At 30.7% G+C, this 23,210-nt stretch overlaps 3 protein-coding genes and 1 pseudogene across 12 annotated transcripts; 2 read left to right on the top strand and 2 right to left on the bottom strand.

Moving 5' to 3' along the window:
- Positions 1-5,058: 5,058 nt before the first annotated feature.
- LOC107002379 (transcription factor bHLH123-like) lies at positions 5,059-10,886 on the top strand. Of its 2 annotated transcripts, XR_001454508.2 has the most exons (9): positions 5,059-5,645; positions 5,773-6,133; positions 6,922-7,035; positions 7,200-7,265; positions 7,546-7,611; positions 8,478-8,528; positions 8,766-9,083; positions 10,082-10,190; positions 10,326-10,886. XR_001454508.2 is itself a non-coding variant. In XM_015200374.2 (7 exons), exons 1-7 carry the CDS (start codon positions 5,296-5,298, stop codon positions 8,916-8,918), a joined length of 1,161 nt encoding a protein of 386 aa, XP_015055860.1. In that variant the 5' UTR covers positions 5,059-5,295; the 3' UTR covers positions 8,919-9,290. The 2 variants fall into 2 exon arrangements, 1 of the variants encoding a protein (XP_015055860.1); XM_015200374.2 differs by lacking the exons at positions 10,082-10,190; positions 10,326-10,886 and having other exon boundaries at positions 8,766-9,290.
- LOC107032607 lies at positions 10,263-11,928 on the bottom strand (annotated as a pseudogene).
- A 1,499-nt stretch (positions 11,929-13,427) lies between these two features.
- On the top strand, positions 13,428-19,478 carry LOC107002378 (indole-3-acetic acid-amido synthetase GH3.6-like). 7 transcript variants are annotated; one of them, XM_027912234.1, is made up of 5 exons: positions 13,428-13,674; positions 16,849-16,904; positions 17,014-17,516; positions 17,668-18,596; positions 18,702-19,478. In XM_027912234.1, exons 3-5 carry the CDS (start codon positions 17,182-17,184, stop codon positions 19,286-19,288), a joined length of 1,851 nt encoding a protein of 616 aa, XP_027768035.1. In that variant the 5' UTR covers positions 13,428-13,674; positions 16,849-16,904; positions 17,014-17,181; the 3' UTR covers positions 19,289-19,478. The 7 variants fall into 7 exon arrangements, with proteins under 7 accessions (XP_027768035.1, XP_015055858.1, XP_015055854.1 ...); XM_015200372.2 differs by lacking the exon at positions 16,849-16,904 and having other exon boundaries at positions 17,170-17,516; XM_015200368.2 differs by lacking the exon at positions 16,849-16,904 and having other exon boundaries at positions 17,166-17,516.
- Positions 19,422-21,800, bottom strand: LOC107002380 (gluconokinase). 3 transcript variants are annotated; one of them, XM_015200376.2, is made up of 5 exons: positions 21,688-21,800; positions 20,643-20,760; positions 20,513-20,555; positions 20,109-20,188; positions 19,422-20,007 (listed from the first exon to the last, which is right to left on the bottom strand). In XM_015200376.2, exons 2-5 carry the CDS (start codon positions 20,707-20,709, stop codon positions 19,604-19,606), a joined length of 594 nt encoding a protein of 197 aa, XP_015055862.1. In that variant the 5' UTR covers positions 20,710-20,760; positions 21,688-21,800; the 3' UTR covers positions 19,422-19,603. The 3 variants fall into 3 exon arrangements, with proteins under 3 accessions (XP_015055862.1, XP_015055861.1, XP_027768037.1); XM_015200375.2 differs by having other exon boundaries at positions 20,513-20,760; XM_027912236.1 differs by lacking the exon at positions 21,688-21,800 and having other exon boundaries at positions 20,109-20,135; positions 20,513-20,712.
- Between the last annotated feature and the right edge of the window lie 1,410 nt (positions 21,801-23,210).

Below are 23,210 nucleotides of genomic sequence, written 5' to 3'. Positions count from 1 at the left end.
TTTGATAGCAAAAGTTTAAAAATGGCTATTTACCTACTTCAAAATCAATGATGAAGATTATAGAAAGGGAAGATTTTTGTGGAAAATAGTAGGCCATATATCCCTAGCTTTTTCTATTTTCTACATATATATAATCAACTTTCATCATGATGATTATATATATCCCTTTTACTAATATCAAAGTAAAACCCTAGATTAATGATTAAAAAGAAGACCTTATACAGCTACAAATTTCATAAAAATATTTATATATTATATATTAGAAGAATCAACTATATATGTGTTGTGATGATGTCTGAATGAGGTGATCCTCATGAAAAAAAATAATAATGATGTACTTCTTTTATCGATTTCTTTTATATTCGACAAAATCTAGATTGCATATGCAAAGCTTTTTTCAGAGGCAACACTTTTAAAAGAATTTTTTACCATTCGCAAGGGCTCGAACCTAAGATGATATCTACAATTAAAAATAAAAGGATCTTGACCATCTCACCAGATCATATTGGTGATCAAAAAGTGTTATTATTCCTTATATTTTCTTTTATATTATACTATCATTTCTTGAAGAAAAAAGAAAAATTCTTGTTTCTGTTTGTAAATAATGTTTTAATATTTTGAATATCAACTATCATAACTTATAATTTCTTTTAATGTATTTATAAGTGTGCAAATTCAATTTCTTTTAAAATGTATTTATAAGTGTGCAAATTCAGAAAATTTTAAAGATTTTATATCTGAATTCGCACCGAGTAATTTTACAAATATTAGACAACCCAACCATCTATTAATGGTTGTCTTTGTCATAGGTGAAAGTTAAAATTACCATTCTTGAAGTATTTTAGAAATCTTTTGGGCCACACATGTTCTAAGTCCAAAATTTTCTTTCCACCAATTTTCTTATCATTAATTTCTTTGACATATTACACAAATTTCTTTTCTTCTACATAAATTAAGCATGAATATGAATATTGATTGGCAAATAAATAGAATTTTGAGAGAAAATTATTTTCTAAACTTGACCAAAAAACAATCAATTAGGATGTCTAAAGTACCCCCGAGATTATATTCGTAGTTTTCTTTTAATATACGCTATCAGATCATACAAAAATACAAGTATTATTTATAATAAATTTGATTGATAAAATAAAAGTCTCCACTCTCTCCACTATAGTAGATATTGTCAAATCAATTTTGAAGTACTTAATGGTTTGAAAATATCTTGGCCTTCCTTTTACTTAACAAAAGTCAAATAGCTACTCATTTATTTTTAATCAAGTCTCGAGTTTAAGTTTTAAATATTGAATCATATTTAATAAAAATTATATTATTTAAAGTCAAATTGTCGACATAAATTTAAGACATAATATATAAATATACTCTGTAACTTGATGTTGACTGATATCTATGCCTTCCAATTTCGATTGTAGACACTTAAACTATTCAAAAAGTTGAACAAGTAAACATGCACATCCTACTGACGTCCTATGTGATAATTATGTATCCTTAATTACATCTTATGTGTATTACGTCACATTGTATATATATTCAACTTTTAAATAGTTTAAGTGACTATTTATGCACACCTAAAATTGAAAATAAATATTAGTTAAAATCAAATTAACAAACATATTTATATTCTATGCGTAAATTTAAATTTATTATTAAAACAAACAAGAAAAAGAAAATCAAACGGATATGTATAGTCTTATAATGTGTATGTTGAAATCATGAGCTGTGTGAATGTGATAAATAAACAATGAGTTCCATTTGAAAATATTACGAATAATTAATAATTGCTGGTCAGCTATATGACGGTGAATTTATTTATGAAAATTATATGAATCGATTGTCATATTATAAAATTTGGTTTATGTTCGAAGGTGTCATCATACGAAGAAAAATGCATAACATATATCGAGACGATTATTGAATTTTAAACAATGTTAAAAATAGTTTGAAAACACACACACAAAAAAAAAATTAATTAGACAAATATTTCTATCATACTTATTAATTCTTTAATATAGTTTGAAATAGTTATATATTGTCTTACTAGTTAATAATTTCATATCAGATATCAAATTAGATACACATAAATACAGGTATTTTCGTTTTCAGATACACTTAAATAGAAAGGAAGGAGAGCGAGACAAGAGAATGCGAACGAGATTCACAGATGTAAGTGAATTAAGATACATGCATCTGTAATACAAGACACAGGTCTCTGAAATACCAGATATATGTATCTCGGTATCGATATCCAGATACAGGAATAGAGGGAGGGAGAGTCCCGAACGAGAGCGGAAAATAGCGAGCAACATCGGAGAGAGGCGAGCGAACGAGCAAAAGAGTGAAAAATATGTGTATCAACTTAGATAAAGTGTATCCAATTTAAATTACATCTAATTTTTTGAAATCTATATATTTAAACGTGTTAAATACATGTATCGAAAAAAAAATTACAAGGAAGAATGTTGGAGTTACTATCAGGCTCTGACTCTTAGGTCTTCAGAGTGGGACCCATAAGCGTGCTAACGTGTGGGGTCCATTTATTTGACTTAAGAAAATTTCAAATCCTAAAGTCAAAATATGTATTCTAATATTATTAAAATAAAATAAATAAAAAAATTAGCCATAAGGTATTAATGAAAAAATAGGTAGTAACTTTGTTTTTTTTTTTTTACAAAGGGTGAGTTGATGAGGACGGAACAAGCAGAATTAACAGGCTTTTAGGTTGATAAGTTTCTGAAGATTCGACGTATATAACAATTTAGACAAATCTAACATTAATTACAATAAAATAAGAAAATACAAAATTTTAGAAGTTAACATATCACAAGTTCACACGCTTTGATAAATTTGTGTTGCCTAAAGCTCAAAGCAGGTGATATATTGGTTAAACAAAATTAATAAACTTCTAGGTTAACAAATTTCTCGTAACCTTACGATTGAAAATTCTGATCAATACTCCTTCTGTTCATTTTTACTTGTCACAGTTTAACTTGACATCACATTAAGAAAATAATTATTGATATATATTTTCTCGAACTATCTCGTATTAAATGATGTCTTGGAAAATAAGTACTTTAATGTTGACGGTAAAACATGGAAAACAATTTATTGTCTTTTCTTGATATGTCTAAAAATGAAAATCTATTTTAAAAATAAGTGATAAATAAAAACGAACAAAGAGTAATAATTTTTTTCAAATATTTTTAATTTAAAATTAATCCCCACAATTTTCTTGAGAAAAGATAATATGTTCACTCTTTGGAATATTATCATTCATTAGCAGATTTTTCTATCCGTTCAAGAAAAAATCAATTAACTCTAATCGAAAATTTATATTGTATAAATAATTTTTTTAATTAACATTTTAATAAATATGGTACACATTAAATTTTATTGACTTTCTTTCATCTATTTATTTTTATATTTTAAATAAAAATTATGATTCCGTCATTGATCAGTGCCAATACATTGTCAACTTCTTTGAGGACTACTAATATTATGTCTTCACTCTTCAATGGACTCAAATTTAGTGGCAAAAGATATTTTGTATTGACTTTTTTCCACTATCCTCAAAAAGAATAAATTATTGACTTGTTAATTTATATTTATTGAGATAAATTTAAAAATTTACAAAAAGTTTTGGCCATAGTATATAGTGGTGAGTTTTAAATTGATCCTTTTTGACAAATTATACACTTCTTTGTTTTTATTTATTCCTTTTGTTCCACTTTAAATATAGTTTAAGATTTAAATTTCAGTTATACACGATGACAATAATATATATATTTATTGTTAATTTTAATCTTTACATAATGAGTTAGTCATCATTTTAAAGGAAATTCAATTATTTTTTATCAAGTATTTAGTTATAATTAACTAATAAATTACATAATTATTTAAATATTTTCTGCAATATATAGATAGAACTGATTTTTTTTTAAAGAAAAGTTTAATTTATATATATTAATAGTATAGAATTTTCTACCACATTATTCTTGATGTTGAAGAAAATTAATAACAAGAGTCAAACCAAAGGGAATGGACAAAAAATTTTTTGAGCATATAAAAATAAAAGAGTTTAATTAAATTATATATGAAGTAGAGTTGTAATTTAAATTGTAAAACAATGACTAATAAATAATAGTTGAGTTTAAAATTTAATATATGAATATATTTATAAGAAGAATTTAACATAATTATACTATTTGAACATGAATTATAAGGTTCCGATGAATTATAACGTTGTAATATATAGTCTTTTTATTTCTAAGATTATAAATTTTAGGGGAAAAAGTCTGATATGTATTCAAATTTTGATTGAAATTATCGATACGATACCAGATTTTATGGAGGACATTTTAACCCTGCACTATTTAATAATGTATTTTAAAGGTATATATATGTCCACGTAGACATCATAAATATTGCATCATTTTAAATAGTAATGTGTTCACGTGGACAAATATATACCTTTAAAATAGGCTTTTAAAAAGTGCAGAGGGTAAAATGTCAGCCATAAAATTTGTTATCGTACTAACAATTTCGGACAAAATTAAAATATTTTTTAAACCCTTTTCCCTAAATTTTATACTATAAATAAAATTATAGATATTATACAAAAAAACACAAGAGGGTTCATATCTTGTTTCCCATAGAAATATATGTATATACAAGGTTAAATTTTCTATATGTATATACAAGGTTAAATTTGATCTTAGACTTTCTTACTTTTTTTTAATATATATTTTGTATATTTTAAATAAAAACTCTAGCTAGTACATACAATAAATATTAACTTTTGAAAAGATAATACCATAAAAAAAGGTAAAAAGTAACAAAGAAGTAATTAATTGATGTGTGGCTAAGGATGGAATACAATAATAATTATTTCCTAAGAAAGAATTAAGTCTAATCACTCATCAAAAGTCAATCAAAATTTTGGTCATTTCTCAAAGTCTTTAAAAAAAAAATTCAAAATAATTTCATCCTATAAATAGCCACATGAATTGAAAAGATAAAACAAAAAATTCATTTCAACTTTTTTATTTTTCCAAATCTTTTATATATATAAATAAATAACCAAAAACCACAAGTGTAAAGCAAAGAGAGAGTTCCAGAATAAGAATCTTGATTCAATACCACAAAGAAAGAGAGAAAAAAAAAGGTAACACAAGAAATTTTCTCTTCTTTCCTACACTTCTTTTTATCATTTTTCGAAAATCGCGAAGATAATTTTTTGATACGAAAGCTGCTATCAGTATTGAAAACGTTGTTTTTGCTATGGCGGAAGAATTTCAACTAGGGGGAGGGAATTGGTGGGAAAATAATACGTCCACATCATCAAGGAATAGGTTCGATAGTAGTGGTTCATCCATTACACCTACAACTTCCACATCGGCCACTACTACTGACTATAGTAGTAATTGGCCGATACAAACTAATCATGTGGACATCAAACCTAGGACTTTCTTGGATTCTGTGTCGGTGTCTCAATCTTCCGATCATGATGATAAGGGTGAAGGAGGAGGAGGAGGTGGCGGCGGCGTTTTATCTTCTCATGATTCAAATTTCCAAATTATGGGTTTGGGCCTTACTTCTCAACCACATGATTGGAACCACCAATCTTTATTGTAAGTACTTTTAAACTGCGTGATCATCTAATTTATATATATATATAAAAATAAATGTTTTTAATTACTTAGTTATATTATGTTTTAATAATTTTCTAATTTTGTTTTTTTGTTTTCTCCTTTTTAGGAATTATGAGGATTCTTCGTCACAAATGAATATTAGGGGTTTTTCGTTAGATCAAAATAATTCAATATTTAGTCATTCATCAAATTACGAAGTAACTGATAATCATCAAGTGTTGCATTCGTCTACGACGAATTCTTGGTCTAAATTTCCTCAATTTCTCCGAGCATCACCTTCGCCGGAGCAGCCTCCATTGCCGCCACCGGCGCGGCCGTTGCCGCCACCTCACAGCCAGCTGCATTTCTCAAATAATACTCCATTTTGGAATGCAAGTGCAGCTTCCATGAATGATGTTCCTTCAAGTTTATTTCCTTCTAATTTGCATAATATTCCTAATAACACAACAATTGATGAGAAAGCAAAGGTAATTGTAATTTTATTTTTTTATTTGTTTTTTGTTTCGATATGTTCGATATCTATTTTAAAGTTTCGTCCGATTTGAATTTGCCTTGTTAAAAGGGAAAGCGCTTTTTATTAGGGTTTTTTTTTCCATTCATATGGTTCAAACCCGATAACTTTGACTATATTTTATCACAATTCTTGCTGATAATTATAATTATCATTATAATACTTTAATTCGATTCTTTCCCGATATCTATTTTAAAGTTTCGTCCGATTTGAATTTGCCTTGTTAAAAGGGAAAGCGCTTTTTATTAGGGTTTTTTTTCCATTCATATGGTTCAAACCCGATAACTTTGACTATATTTTATCACAATTCTTATTGATAATTATAATTATCATAATAATATTTTAATTCGATTCTTTCCTTCTCGATGTATATCTGATATTTTTTTCATATTGTGAAATCATATCACTTATAAGTTTAAATTGTAAAAGATATAGTGTACATTGGTAATTAATTCTGTCTCAATATTAAGTAATTCATTACCACATGTAAGAATTTATAATCTAGAGTTAACGAGTTCAGAACATATAAATATGATCTATTATATATTCACGTATATTTAAAATTTCATTTTGTTTTTGTGATACTATATATAAGTTATTTGATTCGAAAATAAAGAATTCAGTTAAATTTGTTCAAGATTTAATAATTGTACATATAACCATTAAATTTGATTATTTTGTGATTGATTATTATTTTTATAATTGATTAATATAATTTTTATTCTTACATTAATTTTGCTACAGAATATGGGAGATGTTAGAGATATAAATAGAATTATATCAAAGAAAACCACCACTACTGAAACATCAAATAAAAGGCCAAGGAATGAAACTTCAACTCCTTCTCCGACAATTAAGGTATATATACTGACAGTATAATCTTTTAGTTTATATTATTGACAATTTTCAATGTGCGATAATAAGTCAATTATTATTTTTATCATATTATTCTGAATGCGCGTTATGATTAAAAATATCATTTTTATTTTTATTCTTTAAAAATAAATTAATTTATTTTTCAGGTGAGAAAAGAGAAAATGGGAGACAGAATCACTGCACTTCAACAATTAGTCTCACCTTTTGGAAAGGTAAAGCACTGAGACTTATTTTATTTTTCATTTTTTTTAGTTTAAATCAACGTTTGAACGTAAAAATTATGAAATCTTAATTAAAAAAAAATAAAAATAATATTTAAAATTTAAAGTTATGTTTTGACATAAATATAAATTAGAGACATTGTATTTAAATCTTTGAGTGATTTTTTTTTTATAAAATCAATTTTTTCAAGTTTTTTATAAATTAGTATAATATTATTTTTTTTTAAAAAAAAACATTTTATTTTAATAATTTATTTTTTTCTTTCTCCAGACAGATACAGCTTCTGTATTATCAGAAGCAATTGAGTATATAAAGTTCCTCCATGATCAAATTGGTGTAAGTTTTCTTTGTCAAGAGCTTATTATTTATTTATTATTCTTTTTAACGGTGTGTTTAGTACGAAGAAAAATATTTTTATTTTTATTTATTTACTTGTGTTTAATATGTAAATAAAATATATTTTATTTTAAAAATATTATATATAATCTTGATAAATATTTTAGGATGGAAGGTAGGGTGAGGGGTGGAGTCGCCTTAGGCTAAGGATGGTCTAGTGCATACTCTTCGATAGAAATTAAGTGGTGTACGTATATTATATGTTAATTATTATGTATGTGTATTTAATTATGCACCACTCTTAACACAACTGAAAAAAAAATTGAATATTCTTCGTTAAATTATTGACTCTGCCACTAATTGACAGGGATGAGGGTTATGTAGGTGGAAGTAAAGATCTATGATGTGTGTTGGAGAGTAGAGAGAATACGATTAATGTAAAATGTTATTTGTAGAATTAATTATTTTTCTATAAAAAATATTTTCAAAATTTTTGACCAATTAAACATAAATTAAACGATTCTTCCACACTAAATACACAAATTTCTCCTTATATTTATTTTCTTTAAATTTGATATCTGCGTAAAGCGTGATCATCTCATGTAAAAATCTTAATTGTTAGTATACGTATGAATCTATTCTTTCTCATGAGTCAAACATTTATTTTTTTCTTTTTATATAATTCATCAGTGGAACTGTCGGAGTGATACTCAAATTCAATACCTCTATCTTATACTATAATATTACATTCAACTATACGTTGTCTCATCTAAAAATTTAAGCGATTAAAATTTATTTAATTATATTATAATTATTGAGTATTCTTTGATTTCTTTCTATATTTTTTTAAAAAATGTAAATTACAGGCATTAAGCGCCCCATATATGAAAAGTGGAGCATCCATGCAACATCTTCAGGTAATTAAAAATATATACATAATCAGATCATTTATAAGATAATTAAAATAAATAAATATTATTCACGTAATGATAATATAAAAAAATTAAATCTTATACATTATATTATGTTTCTAGGTATATAACTTAAATCTTTAATTACCGTTAAGAATTATAATAAGTGATCAATCAATCAATATATATATATATATAAAAGATTTTTTTTCGTTCTTAACCAGACGTTTCGAATTGTTACAGAGTGATAATAAATCCGAAGATATTGGAGAAGGAAGAAGTAAAGATTTGAGAAGTCGAGGGTTATGTTTGGTACCAATTTCAAGTATTTTTCCAGTAACTCATGAGACTAATGTTGATTTATGGACACCTACTTTTGGATCAACTTTTAGATAATTTAATTCCGTCGCAAATAGTTGCGACAGACGAATATTTCTGTTGAAAAATTCAACGAAAGTATTCGTGGAGGGAAATGAATGGACTTATTATAGACGGATTCAGAATATGAAATCGACTATGCATTAGTTGACATCTAATGTCCTTGGCATTGAACTTGTTGAGGTACCCCTCGAACTGCGGATTAAAAAATAGTAATTTTTTCTTGTATATTGTTTGGACTCTTCAAAAATATTGTTATATTCGTGTTAGATAGAATACGTAGTAGACAATATTTTTGAACAGTCCAAACAATATAATTTTTTTTTCTTTTTAGTTGAAGTTGTGTATTATACCATCAATATAAGGAATAATTTCTACATTATCGAATCATTTTTATCTGTTACATAACAGGTAACATGTCTTATTGATAAGATTATAAATTCCATATAGATAAAGCAAATTTACTTGTGAATATCATTTATGAAAGTATAGAACTTTATATATATATATATATATATATATATATATATATATATATATATATATAAAGATATATATAAAGAAAAAGTTGAAATAGGGTGATGATGAGAGGAGATAAATTAAAGTAAATAATGGTGAAAAAAGAATTTAAAGAAATTAAAAGGGATGACACTTTAAAGTGATTGGACCAATTTCAGGCAAAATGATGCAGCTTTTGGCCAATATTAAGGACCATTATAATTTATAGGTATATATATTATTGTATCATAAAAGTACACGTCAGTCTCAAATAAGTTTAAAAAAATAGTAAAAGAGTTTATCGTCGATCGATTAATTTTATGTTGTTTAATCTTTTCTATTATAATAGTTCAATCTTTTGCTTTTTATTTTTTTTTGAGAAAATTTAAATTATTGTTTGTAGCTAAATAATATACTATAGTATGAGATGATTAGCATAATAATAAAAAGTAGCTTTAATTTAATTTCCCCCCTTTTTTTATATAAAAGAAATAAAGGAATAATAGAATTTTTCATAGAATAAAGTTGTGTGTATTGATTGGAAATCTACAACTTTTTATAGTTGTTTATATGTTTGGAATATGTTAGTGGAAGTCAGAAGATTTATGGCCCATCTTAAAAAAAAGTAACAATCGATTTGACGTGATCATGTCGTTAATTAATTTTTTTTTTATTTCTTGTAGGTCTGTCCTTCGAATTAATAATGTGTGACATACTCTAACGACGTACGCAATACAATCTATGCCGACGTTGAATTCACCAAAACAATACAATATGATGCATTATGAAACTGTAAGCGATACAATCTATGTCGACATTGCATTAACCAAAGTAATACGATATAATATATTATGAAACTATACGTAACAACCATTCAGTTTCCACCAACACTTCAATTCATGATGTTATTCCATTGCATGCTTCTAGGAACCCGGACACACGGGAGCGAAGTAGCTCGACACAACGATCAAAATTTTATTTAGGTATACATGGTAGATCAAGAACGTAACCCTGTTGGTGAAAATTCTGTCTCTGCCACGGCCCTGTGGAGTAAGTATAGACGGATAGTTCAATTCGTGTCGTTCCATTGCTTACTTCCAGGAACCCATTTAGGACACACGGGACTAAAGTAGCTCGACACAACCCTCGAATTCAATAGCTCAACGAGCGGGGCAAATTTAACGCATCGTGGCGTCTTGTATTGGTTAATGGAAGCTCCTAATAAGCTAGTACAACAATAGTCCATGAGCTTGTCAAAAGTACCTGTTTCCACTATCCTGATTTCAAGAACCCTGGCGATAGACGTTGTCGAGAGATTCTTCAATGGTGAGGCAACAATCTTCAAGGACTGAAGGAGGAATCGGGGCAGAGACGTTGACGTTTAGCTCCAAGAACAGGACATAATGGCCTGGAATGGTAGTAGTATCCGCATAGCTGGTGTAGTCGACTACACGTGCATCGAATGGCATCAGATTGTTTTCTGCATTATTTACTGCATTTTGTAGATCCAATTCATTAGTTTTATCAAAATCGATGCTCAAGATCACATTTTCTCGGCTTATAAAGTTGAATTGAGGCGCGTTGTTCTTGTATCCAGCAACACGAAGCACATCACCACCCTGTATCTATACAATCCTGAAACGATACATCCAAGCATTAGCAGACATGTTGGAAAAAAAAAAGAATGTGTAAAAGAACATGTCATTTGGCAATGAAAATTACCAGACTACGTGGTAACAACGAGCTCGTACTCCTGGCCAGTCTTGACATCAATCAAATCGACCAATTGTTGTTCGTCTTTCTCATTAAGCAGTGTTGGGAATGGAGATAGAATCGATGAATTCATTGCTCCTGTGAATTGGCAAGAACTCGAAATAGGCCATGGTGGGAATGAGTGTGTAAGATACTTCACTTGGCTTACAAAGGGGGGTTCAAGTTGATCCCAAAGAAACATTCGGAGGAAGTATATGCAGTACTGACAAGAGGGAGGCTATTGCTGTAATAATCGAGCATTGGTATATATCGAGACATGGCTTCAGTCACGATTAAGTCCATGTACTTGGTATTAGGCCACAGCCTAGTTACGATCCCTTCCCATGAATCGTTGCTGCATTCAGCCTCGATGAAATCAGCCAACTCCGAGTCTGGTTTGAGGATTTTCATCACAGCTTCTCTTACTGAAGGATCAGTAACTTTGTTCGTAATGGTTCCTGTTCGGATATCTTTACATAGTTGAGACCAGTGATCCTCCAAGAATCGCATAGCACGGATGAAGGCAGATGCAAACAGTGATCCAACATAAACGATTTCTCTGTTTTGACAGAGGCCACAAAGCATTTAGGAATCTCACAAAAACTACATATATATAAATCGAAACTAAAACGAGGCAATAGCTAGTAATCTACTAATTTTGATAAGTTAAAAAGGAAGGACCTTAAAATGAATTCAGATACGGGCTGGGAGCATAGGATTGGAGATGTATCGCCATTGGCTATACGATTGATATCGGGCTGAATATCTTCATAGGTGATAACAGGTACGAATTTCTTGAACGTCTCTCTATCGGTATGACCATTGAGATTAAGGCGTTGCAAGTACTCAACGTTGGCATTTCGAGTGAGGATTTCATGAAGAACTCTCTTTTGGACTTCATCAACATTGGTTCAATAAACTCAAGATTCTTCTTGTTTTCCTCGGCCATGTTTCTTTCAAGGACCTGCATTGTATCGATCACATTAGCGCCTCATGGACTTTTCAACGTGAATTCGAATTTAGTCAGCAATTAAAGTGCATATCTTTTGCATCATGTCAAGCGCAGCGACTCAAGTGCTAGAGGTCAAGTTAAAGAGCATATTTATATATTATGCCTTTTTATATTTAGTAACAATTTGTCATTCAACTTTGAGTGTTCATAAGTCGACACTTAAACTTGTATGAAATTGAACAAGTAGACACATGAGTGCTATATGGCGAGAGTCGATCCTAGAATTTGAAAACTTTGAGTGCACCAAATATGATCTCTATGTTCTTAAAATAACAAGAGTGATATAAGCTCTAGCTAGATTCCAACCCTAGTACCAGCAACACAAGAACACTCATATGCTACTTATGAATGTGCGATTAATTTTATCGAACCTACTTTCTGTCAGTTTCTCAAGATAGATATACATATTTCAAACTTAATGGGTGCACGTGCACTCCCACTGATAAAGATGGGTCCGCCTCTATATGTTACATAATACATGTGTATTTTTTTTAAAAAAATGTCCTTTAATTTTGGGAAAATGCATAAGTACTCCCAACCTATGCCCGAATTTCAGAGACACGCTTATACTATACTAAGGTCCTATTACCCCCTTAACTTATTTTATAAATAGTTTTCTACCCCTTTTCGACCTACGTAACACTATCTTTTGGGCTCAGCACGTGTTGACTTTTTCTTCAAGCAAGTGCCACATAAGCCGACAAAATTATGCATAAATCGCGTTCAGTGATATCGTTTTATGAGTAAAATTATGTTTCTTCTTATAAATGGTTGAAATTACTATATTACCCCTACTCTTTATGCATAAATCGCGTTCAGTGATAGCGTTACCCCTACTCTTTATGCGTAAATCGCTTTCAGTGATATAGTTTTATGAGTTAAATTATGTTTCTTCTTATAACTGGTTGAAATTACTGTATTACCCCTACTCTTTATGCATAAATCGCGTTCAGTTACTATTTTAAATTTGTCTTGATTAATTCTTACATGTTTGTTTATGACAATCTTAATTTTCTTGTCATATTTAGTTGCTCATATATTTGGTAAAATAAATTAAAATAAAATTTGATTTTGACTCTCCTTTATTTAAGAAAAATATATTTTTTACTCCTAATTTTATTTCTTACTTGTTTATATTTGATAATGATATAATTCCTAAAATTTTCTGATTTGACTCTACTTTAAAATAAGAAAAATAGTATATTAATTGATTCCTTTAAATATTTCTTTTTCTTATTTGTTATATAAATAGGTCCCCCCCCCTTCATTATTTCACACTCTCACGTCTTGATATTCACTCACTTCTTACCACAAGAGCTAGACTTGTTAACTCTCTCATTATCTCATTGCTCTTTCTCTCTCTTGAAATACTAAATATTACTCTCTATTCCTGAAAAGAATTAAGAACTTTAGTAAAACTTTGCATCATTCTTTGGGGTATTGCTGTATTGCGGTTGTGGACCGAAAACCTCGGTAGATACTTCATTGCTGATAAAACTTTCTGCATGATTGGTTAGCCTTCTTTACTATTTTAAAATTTCGTTCTGCATAATTATCATTGTTGTGTGTTGGAAACAAAAAGGAAGCATCCAAGATAGTTCTCTTATCCTCTCTCCCTATGTGTGGTAATATGTCTTCGTCTATGCTTTGTCCGTTATATTTCTCTGTAATAATTTTGCATCTCTAAAATTAGTAAATAAGTTATTATGTTTGCTCCTTTGTATGCTCACACCTTAGCATGAAGACCTTTTACAATTAAGTGTTGCTTGCAAGCATGTCTAATGACCGTCTTGTTTGTGTCTCTATCAATACGACCATTGAGATTAAGGTGTTGCAAGTACTCAACGTTAGATATTTCGAGTGAGGATTTCATGAAGAACTCTCTTTTGGACTTCATCAACATTGATAGTCACCTCTTCAATAAACTCAAAATTCTTATTGTTTTCTTCAGCCATGTTTTGTAAGGACCTGCAAATGTATCACATTAGCGCTTTACAGACTTCTCTGCATGAATTCGAATTTAGTTTGGTGTAGGTACGCACATGGTCCAGTAAATTAGCGACTCGACTAAGATAGATTCAATATCGATAACAACAGAGGCGAATCTAAAATTTGAACTCTGTTTGTGTTAGATTCTACTTCATGATTCTTATCATAACTCGTTCGATTTACTATGTCCAAAATCAATTACTTAGGCTTACTTATAGTAAAACTTTCAAACTCATATACAAGGTCCGAGCTAAAGCTACTGAGTTCACATAAACCCATTAGTCACTCACTAAAAATCACTCTCTTCGATTTATTTTATATGACACTATTTGACTTGACACAGTATTTAAGAAAAAAGAAAGACTAGAGAAATTTATAGTCTAAAATAATCCGTAGATATTTGTGTGATTGTTTTATTAAAGGTAAACTGAGAACTTTAAAGTTAAATTGTTTCTAATTATAGTAAGATACCATTTTATTTGGACTGACTAAAAAAGATAGGTGTCACATAAACAACAGATCCAAAAATGACATGAACAACACGATTATAAAATAATTTATTTTTAAAAAAAAAAAGAGTTAAAAACAGGCTAACATATATACAATGTAATTTCACAAAGTAGAATAAAAGATAGAATATACGCGAACCTTATTCATATCAAATAAACAAATCTGAAAAGAAAAAAAAATGTAAACTAAACACAAAGTTCACCAACTGATCTTCAAATAATGATAAGATTTCAAGTTAACAACAAAATTAAATTGAGAATTAGTAGTAATTTTTATTTTAAACTAAGAAATAAGTAAAAGGCTTTGCATTTAACAACTTTTTTTTTTCTTTGCAATGAAGTGGTTGGTAAAAAGGTTTTGTTTTATGTTTTTAAAATATTACTTTTTTTCTTGCAACGTGGAATATGAGTAAAACATCCACATCTCATTGATATTTTAAAAATTTATCTTTAATATCATATATCATAATTTTTTTAAAAGTAGTTCGGTATATATAGTATTTTATGTTAATAAGATGCGAGGAATGATTGTATATCAAAAGGTGTAATATAGACGATCTAATCTAATGAAGTATTAGTGATTGATTTTACGATTCGAACTCATGACCAGCGAATAATATTATACAATTTTAATATTATCTAATTAGTTCATTATTTATGTTAGTTAATTAGTTCAAAGAAAAATCATTTCTCTTTATAAAATTTGAAAAATTGCTTGAACTCATTTATTAAGCCAGAGGAAATTATTATTATTATTATTATGACCTAAACCCCTCCTTGTTTAGATTTGGATTATATATCTTTGTTTTGAACATTAACTTTTTTATTCTTAGAGGTCTTGAATTTAATGGATTTACTTTTAATTCTTTCCCAAGCATTTGGTAATTTAAAATTAATTAAACCCCAATATGAATACCAATCGTTGAGTGAAAAAAAAAAGAAGGTATAATACATATATTGAATCCTAAACTTGGCTTCAATTTTTAACTATGACCTCCAACTTTCATAATGCACAAACAGACACTTTAACTATCCAACTTTTAAATAAATAAACAAATGAGTCCTACATGACATAATACACGTCGGACAAAAAATGACATGTAGGATGACATATAGGACATATGTGTCTATTTGTTCAACTTTATACAAGTTTAAGTGTCTATTTGTGCACACCCAAAGTTGAAGAACATAAATGTGATTTGAAGTCAAGTTAAAGAGAACATTTATGTATTATGCCAAAGAATAACAGCAAAAGATATGAAATTTCAAGAAAAGAACATAAACAATGTTTAATAAGACCTGTAACTGTGGTACCAAACACCGGATGGGAAACTAACAAAATAGAGTTTAGCTGATTGTGAGAATAGAAATCAAAGTAAGCCATAGACTTGATCTCTTCATGAACTTGATTAAATTAATTTGTGGAGAAAATAATGTACCTAAACACAGAGTGTTAGGTTGTAGAGCCTGATTAATATTTTGTGTACTGTCATATACTAATGTTCACGCGGTTCAATTTTAGGCTGTACTATTTATTCTCTATTTATTCTCTGTAACTGAAAATCCTCTGAATTATTATATATACCCCACCGCCGTGGAAGTTTACTCACGGGGTGTTACCACGAACTATTGGTTTCTCTCTTTCTCTCTCTAGATCTCTCATCTCTCTCTCTCGAAAGTTCTTGTGTTCTTCATTCATCAAGTGTGTGTGTGTGGATTCGATCCTAACACAGAGTTCACTAACTGGCCTGCAGATTTCAATAAAATTAAATCGCGTAATTTTTAACCAAGAAAAAAGTATAGAAATTTACCAACCTTTTATTCTCATTGGATTGAACAGACTTTGCAATGGTACATACAAAGAAGCAAACTCAACAGCTGAGATGTCAATAGCTGTACTAATCATATCACTAATCTAACATTAACATCTTGTAGAGCAGTTAACCACTCAACTAATACACTACACTAGCTACCAATAACAAAATAATATTTTATCTGAAATATGCCATAAATTGTGTATAAAGAGTGAAACACATGATAATGAAGATCTGTAGGGAACATATGTATAAAAAATGAAACCACACTAAACAGATAGGAAATATTATAATTGCAACTGTTGATAAGTGTATGATGATCAGGCCATGTTGTTATTTTTTATTCTATGTTGATTTGTGCATTACTTTTCAAGGGTCAATGTTGTATGGCTTTAGTCTACTGGTAAGAGCACAACGCGTGGATCTATCTGTGAGTTCATCTGTGCTCAAAAGTCCATTATTATAAAAAAGAAAAGTTATATGTGTCCTTAAAGTTGTATGTCTTTGAAGTTCACTGAAACATATTTTTCTACTATCAGGGACAAGTTTACATACTGAATTCAGTTGAGCCCATAGTCAATACACTCCATCCGTCTCTGCTTTTAAAACATCCTCTATACAAAGCCACTTCAACCTTCCTCCACACACACAATATACATTATGTTCACCTAATAGCAAATCTTTGAAGCAGTCAGGTCTTTATTAATATGGGAAGAGCCATACCTGAGGCATCAAAGAGCCCGATGAAGGCTATTGAGGGTAGTATAGTGGAGGAAAACAAGAAGGCTCTTCATTTCATTGAAGAGGTCACGACCAACGTTGATGAGGTCCAAAAGAGAGTTCTTGCTGAAATCCTCTCTCAAAATGCCAACGTTGAGTACTTGCAGCGCCATGATCTCAATGGTCATACTGATAGAGAGACGTTCAAGAAAGTCATGCCTGTCATCACCTACAAAGATATTCAGCCTGATATCAACCGTATAGCCAATGGTGATAAATCTCCAATCTTCTGCTTCCAACCCACCTCTGAATTCTTGACAAGGTTTGTCTTTTCGAAATGTGCATCTCCGTCTCAATGGTGTATGATTATAAAGTACACAATTCACATTCTCTGTATCTCATTAACATGTTCTCGTTCTTGCATATGTATCCTTTGTCTTTAATTTCTGCTGAAGTGCAATCTTTATAAGCAGTTCTGGGACGTCCGGAGGGGAGAGAAAATTGATGCCAACAATTCAAGAAGAGATTGAGAAGAGATTTCATCTTCGTGGCCTTGGGATGTCTGTGATAAGCCAATTCGTTCCAGATTTGGAAAAGGGCAAAGGAATGTATTTCTGGTCCATAAAGTCTGAAGCCAAGACCCCAGGAGGATTACCAGCTCGCCCTGTTTTAACAAGTATGTTCAAGAGTCCTTATTTCAACAACAACCGTTTTAGCCCCTATGCAAACTATACCAGTCCAACTGAAACCATTCTCTGCCAAGACTCTTACCAGAACATGTACTCCCAAATGCTTTGTGGTCTCTACCAACGCAAAGAAGTCCTCAGGGTTGGCTCGCCCTTCGCATCTGGCTTCATCCGTGCCATCCGGTTCCTTGAAAAACACTGGTCTCTACTTTGTAATGATATTCGAACGGGAACTGTTAACGCCCAAATCACAAATCTGTCAGTCAGAGAGTCAGTGATGAAAATCCTCAAACCTGACCCAGAGTTAGCTGATTTCATCGAGGCTGAATGCAGTAAAGACTCATGGCAAGGGATCATCGCTAGGTTATGGCCTAACACCAAGTATGTGGATGTTATTGTAACCGGAAGCATGTCACAGTATACACCTACCCTTGACTATTACAGCAACGGCCTCCCTCTTGTCTCTTCCATATATGCTTCCTCAGAGTGCCACTTTGGAGTCAACCTGAACCCCTTTTGTAAGCCCAGCGAAGTCTGTTACACCCTTATTCCGACCATGTGCTACTTTGAGTTTGCACCAATTCACAGAGACAATGGACTCATCAATTCTATCTCCAAGTCTAAGTCGCTTAATGAGAAAGAACAGAATCAATTGGTCGATCTGGTTGATGTCAAGATTGGCCAGGAGTACGAGCTGGTTGTTACCACATATTCAGGTACTTTAAAATGCCAAACAAAATGCTCGACTCGTTTCTTTTTTACAATTTGTCTGTCCAACATGTCTGCTAATGCTTAGTTTGCTTGAACTTGTGCCAATTCAGGACTCTATAGATACAGGGTGGGTGATGTGCTTCGAGTTGCTGGATACAAGAACAACGCACCTCAATTCTGCTTCGTATGTCGGGAAAATGTAATCTTGAGCATTGATTCCGACAAGACTGATGAAGCTGAGCTACAAAATGCAGTGAAAAATGCAGTGCACAATCTGATACCATTTGATGCAAATGTAGTTGAGTACACCAGCTATGCCGATACCACCGCCATTCCAGGCCACTATGTCCTCTACTGGGAGCTCAGTCTGAATGGCTCTACACATATTCCTCCTTCAGTCTTTGAAGATTGTTGCCTCACCATTGAAGAATCTCTAAATAGTGTCTACCACCAGGGCCGTGCCTCTGACAAATCCATTGGGCCTCTGGAGATCAGGATAGTGGAAATTGGGACTTTTGACAAGCTCATGGATTACTTTGTTAGCTTAGGTGCTTCCCCTGACCAATACAAGACACCCCGATGCCTGAAATCTGCACCCCTTGTTGAGCTATTGAATTCGAGAGTCATGTCCAGACACTTCAGTCCCACATGTCCAAACTGGGTTCCTGGTCACAAGCAATGGTATAACATGAATTGAACGGCTAGTTTCGTGTTCCAGACCACAAGAATTATAATAACGAATTAGCTTTTTTTCATTGATCTTCCCCATACACAAGAATGGTATAACATGAATTGAATGTCTCTTTGCTTTTGCTATAGTCACAAAGCTCTTGAATGAGAAACATCATTACTTAATTTCATCTAATTTTTCTTAGATTTGTTGTTCAGATGTATGTCTTGCTATCAAAAAATGCAATGAAAAATTTATATTACAATAAGAAATTTTTTTTATCACAGACTTCTCTTTAAAGTGATTCATCTTCAATTTAATCCATTCCTTGTAGACTTATGATCAGACGACAAAAGTTCGTATGGTTTTCAATATGGAGTCAGGATCCATAGTAGCATCAACCTTAAGTATCCCTTCTGCTTCATCAATCTGAAGCAACTCCAGTTGGGTCTGCAAGAGCGTTGCAGGCATGAAATGCTTTCCCTCAGCTGCTCTCTTGACCAGCCGAGCGGCAAGCACTTCAGCCCCAACGTCCAACAACACGAATTTAACAATACTCGCATAAGAACCTGATTCATAATTTGGGTCTGCAGATCTAAGGATTTCCCTGTACCGCTTTTGCAGAGCTGAACAAGCAAGAACCAGTGTTTCATTGTCAACTAATCCTCTTCTCAGTGTATTCCGCAATGCTTCAAGCCATGGAACACGATCTTCCTCTGAAAGAGGTATCCCATTCTTCATCTTCTCTGTTTTGATCGAGCAAATCGTCAATAAATGCACCCCTTGGGAATATGCTCTCATTGATCAGCTATGATTTGAATTCAGAAGTCATTATCATAGTCATTACCTTTGTTGGACTCTGAGTGATAATCATCTGCATCAAGAAAGCGGCCATGAACAGCTCTTCCAAGCATCTCACCAATTGTTCTGAGCCAGCATGCATAAGAATTACTTAAAAGTTCGGAACTTGAAAATTGAATCAGGAGATGTATCAAATCGGAATAACATGTTCAAATAGGCTTGAAGATTTTCTTTTCAGTAAAGGTCTCCTAGGAAGAGTAAACCATTGACTATCATGTATTGCATTACAGTGATCCAAATCATTTTTCCTTGCCAAGTAAAAAAGATATCTTTGCTTCTATAAAGTTATTTATTAAGGTCTAGTTCGACCCTACAAGCAGTTAGAAACTGATCAATGACCTATACAATTCTTGTGGTTAAACCAAATTAGTATGCAACTTGAAACCTTACGATTTTCCAGCTCCGCTGACACCCATAAGTACAATAGCTTTTCCTGTGAGGTAAGACATTCCATGCAAGAGGAGAAGTTTCATCATATCATCCATAACAAATGAAAGAAGAATGGAAGGTGAATACAAACCTTTGTAGTCGGATGACATTTTCGGAAAACTTACGACACAATTGCAAGTGCTTGATGTCGAAAGCATTAGATGATTAACCCCTTCAGATATTACAAGGTTTTGTGCATCTCTCTGATCCTAAAATACAGAAGATACCAGCAGTACATCAAGAACTAAGATCCAGTTAAGCTCTACCTTTCTCAAAATTGCCACAAAAATGATGTACTAATATCAGCAAGTCGAAATCAAAGCTCTCAAGAACATTTTAAACCTGATCTTTTTAGGAAACAAAAGGAGAATAATAGCAGCATGCTTTCAATCCAAACAGGCTGTGATAGTAGAAACAAACTCGGTAAAAAATCACAAAAACTCTTTCTCTGATCCACACTAAGAATTCCATGTATTGTACTCCCACTATATATGCAACAAATGTTTATCTTAGTCACAAGCACCTTCTTGATAGAGGTTGACACAAGAAAATATACATTTTTACTGATAAATGTGGAGTCCGGACCAGCTTGTCCACAGCTCAGACATACCGAATAACTCTATGAATCCTAAGACCTCGTAGTTCTAAACTCACTATATTGATCACCAGGCCTATCGATTTTCAGTACCCAAACTTTGATTTTCGACTTGGTGTAGTTCAAAGCTACTACCAACTACAACATACCCAATATAATTCCACAAAAATAGAGTGTACACAGACCTTACCCTACCTGAGAGGAAACACATAGTAACAAAAACAACACATAGTAACAAAATAATACGATTATAGAGGTACAAGGAATCAATGTATAGTAAAAGAAATCAAAGGACAAGAAACTACAGTTCAAAGATTCTAGCTTTGTCAAAATTTCAACTTCAATGATCAATGAAATTATAAAACTTCCCTCTTTTTGGTCTTAATTAGAAAAATATTCAGAAAATATTGTTAAACTGATTAACCATAATGATGTATTTCAACTTGATAAAATCATAAAATTAATCATAAAAATTGGATTTAATGACTTCTTTTAACAAAAGAGCTGTAACAAAATCCATAACTCGTATAAAAGAACTTACAAACGGAATTTCGCCGGAGAAATGAACGGAGATTGGTTCGCCGGAAAAAGCAAGATCAAGTCTTCGCCGGCAAATACAGAAGAAATGTGAAATTAATTTGTATTTTGGGCCCCTTTTCTATCTAACTTGGGCCTACTATTTTAAATCCAATTGGAGCCCACTAACTTTAAAGTAGTGTTTACTATTCGAGCAAAAAAAATCTCGTTAATTAAATTTCACAAAAAATTTAACGATATTTATGTCCTTTAATTTTACGTGTATTCATGGACATTTTAAACTTTGATTATAGTATTTGGGGTAAGTATTTTACTTTATAAAAAAATGAGTCGTAAGTTCTAAAAACGATCACAAATATCTAGAAGTTTATATTGTCATTTTACAATAAACGTATTTCGTGAAAAGTTATAATAGTAACATAACTAATGTATGAATCTCAAAGAAGAAGAAAACAAATTAAAGAAAAATATCATTAATTTGTATTTATTTTTTTAAAAGCTACTATTACTAGTTCTAATCGGAAAAAATGACTTCGGAGAGCAAGCTCAAATAAAAAAATCCTATATAAATTCTGTACAATAAATTAGAACTGAATTTCATATTTATAGGTGTTTCTAAAAAAAATATAAAGTTTGGGATAGTTATTAAATTTTTAAGAATTTTCAAATAATAAAATTTGGCTCAAATATTACTTCCTTTATCCCATCTTATGTGACGCTTTTCATTTTTTAAGAGCGAAATGGTTTAACTTTGACTGGACATTTGCATATGAAATTTTCAAATTTTTTGAAATGAAATTTATATATTTGTAAACTATGTAAAGAGTACTATAAGTCACAATAATTGATAATTCAAAATGTTAAAAGGATCAATGAAAAAATTACGATAAAAAATACACTTGTTTGAATCACGAAACGCGAAAAGTGCCACATAAAATGAGAAGAAGAAAAAAACTTTTTTCTAATATTTAAGAATATAAATTGATTGTTGAATAATGACAAATTATATGAACAAAACACGCGATTAAAAAAGAATTATAATATCTAACTACATAAATGATATCAAAACCAAAAAAATACAAAACACTTTCTCTCTCTCTCTCATCATTTCCTTCATTCATGGCTTTTCTTCAATATTATCATCAACTAGTTAACATATCCGCGCTTCGCGCGGACATTATTAGAATTATGAATAAATTTTTTTGTTTAAATATATCGAGTCAAACATTATTATCCTTAAACCCAATAAATTATATTTTTCAACTTGTTGTTCACTATCTATGCTTTTAGTATTTTAAATATAGTTGATTTCGTGGTATGTTATCTTTAGAAACATGTAAAGAAAGAAAAATAATTTCATGAAAATTTTCTTTTTGTTTATGCGGCTGTAGTAAATTCTAAATTATATTTTAGGAGGGAGTTAAATTATACAGTGTTCATAAAAAAATATTAATGAAAAAAGTTACTCTAAATAAATTGATAACCAATAATTTAATAAATTAGAAAACATATCATATATATATATAT

Source organism: Solanum pennellii, chromosome 10 (assembly GCF_001406875.1).
Source record: "Solanum pennellii chromosome 10, SPENNV200".
In the NCBI taxonomy this organism is placed as follows: Eukaryota; Viridiplantae; Streptophyta; class Magnoliopsida; order Solanales; family Solanaceae; genus Solanum; species Solanum pennellii.
The sequence above is the reverse complement of the archived record's forward strand: the minus strand, read 5'-3'. Positions and strand labels throughout refer to the sequence as shown.

What these genes read in the sequence shown, in the direction of transcription:
- LOC107002378 (XM_015200372.2), top strand. Translation starts at nt 17,182, where the DNA reads ATGGGAAGAGCCATACCTGAGGCATCAAAGAGCCCGATGAAGGCTATT. An exon ending in ACCTCTGAATTCTTGACAAG is followed by an intron (nt 17,517 to 17,667) that starts GTTTGTCTTTTC and finishes CTTTATAAGCAG; the next exon opens with TTCTGGGACGTCCGGAGGGG. An exon ending in GGTTGTTACCACATATTCAG is followed by an intron (nt 18,597 to 18,701) that starts GTACTTTAAAAT and finishes GTGCCAATTCAG; the next exon opens with GACTCTATAGATACAGGGTG.
- LOC107002379 (XM_015200374.2), top strand. Translation starts at nt 5,296, where the DNA reads ATGGCGGAAGAATTTCAACTAGGGGGAGGGAATTGGTGGGAAAATAAT. An exon ending in TGGAACCACCAATCTTTATT is followed by an intron (nt 5,646 to 5,772) that starts GTAAGTACTTTT and finishes TCTCCTTTTTAG; the next exon opens with GAATTATGAGGATTCTTCGT. An exon ending in TAGTCTCACCTTTTGGAAAG is followed by an intron (nt 7,266 to 7,545) that starts GTAAAGCACTGA and finishes TTCTTTCTCCAG; the next exon opens with ACAGATACAGCTTCTGTATT.
- LOC107002380 (XM_015200375.2), bottom strand. Translation starts at nt 20,709, where the DNA reads ATGCTTTCGACATCAAGCACTTGCAATTGTGTCGTAAGTTTTCCGAAA. An exon ending in GTCAGCGGAGCTGGAAAATC is followed by an intron (nt 20,189 to 20,512) that starts GTAAGGTTTCAA and finishes ATGCTGGCTCAG; the next exon opens with AACAATTGGTGAGATGCTTG. An exon ending in TCACTCAGAGTCCAACAAAG is followed by an intron (nt 20,008 to 20,108) that starts GTAATGACTATG and finishes CGATCAAAACAG; the next exon opens with AGAAGATGAAGAATGGGATA.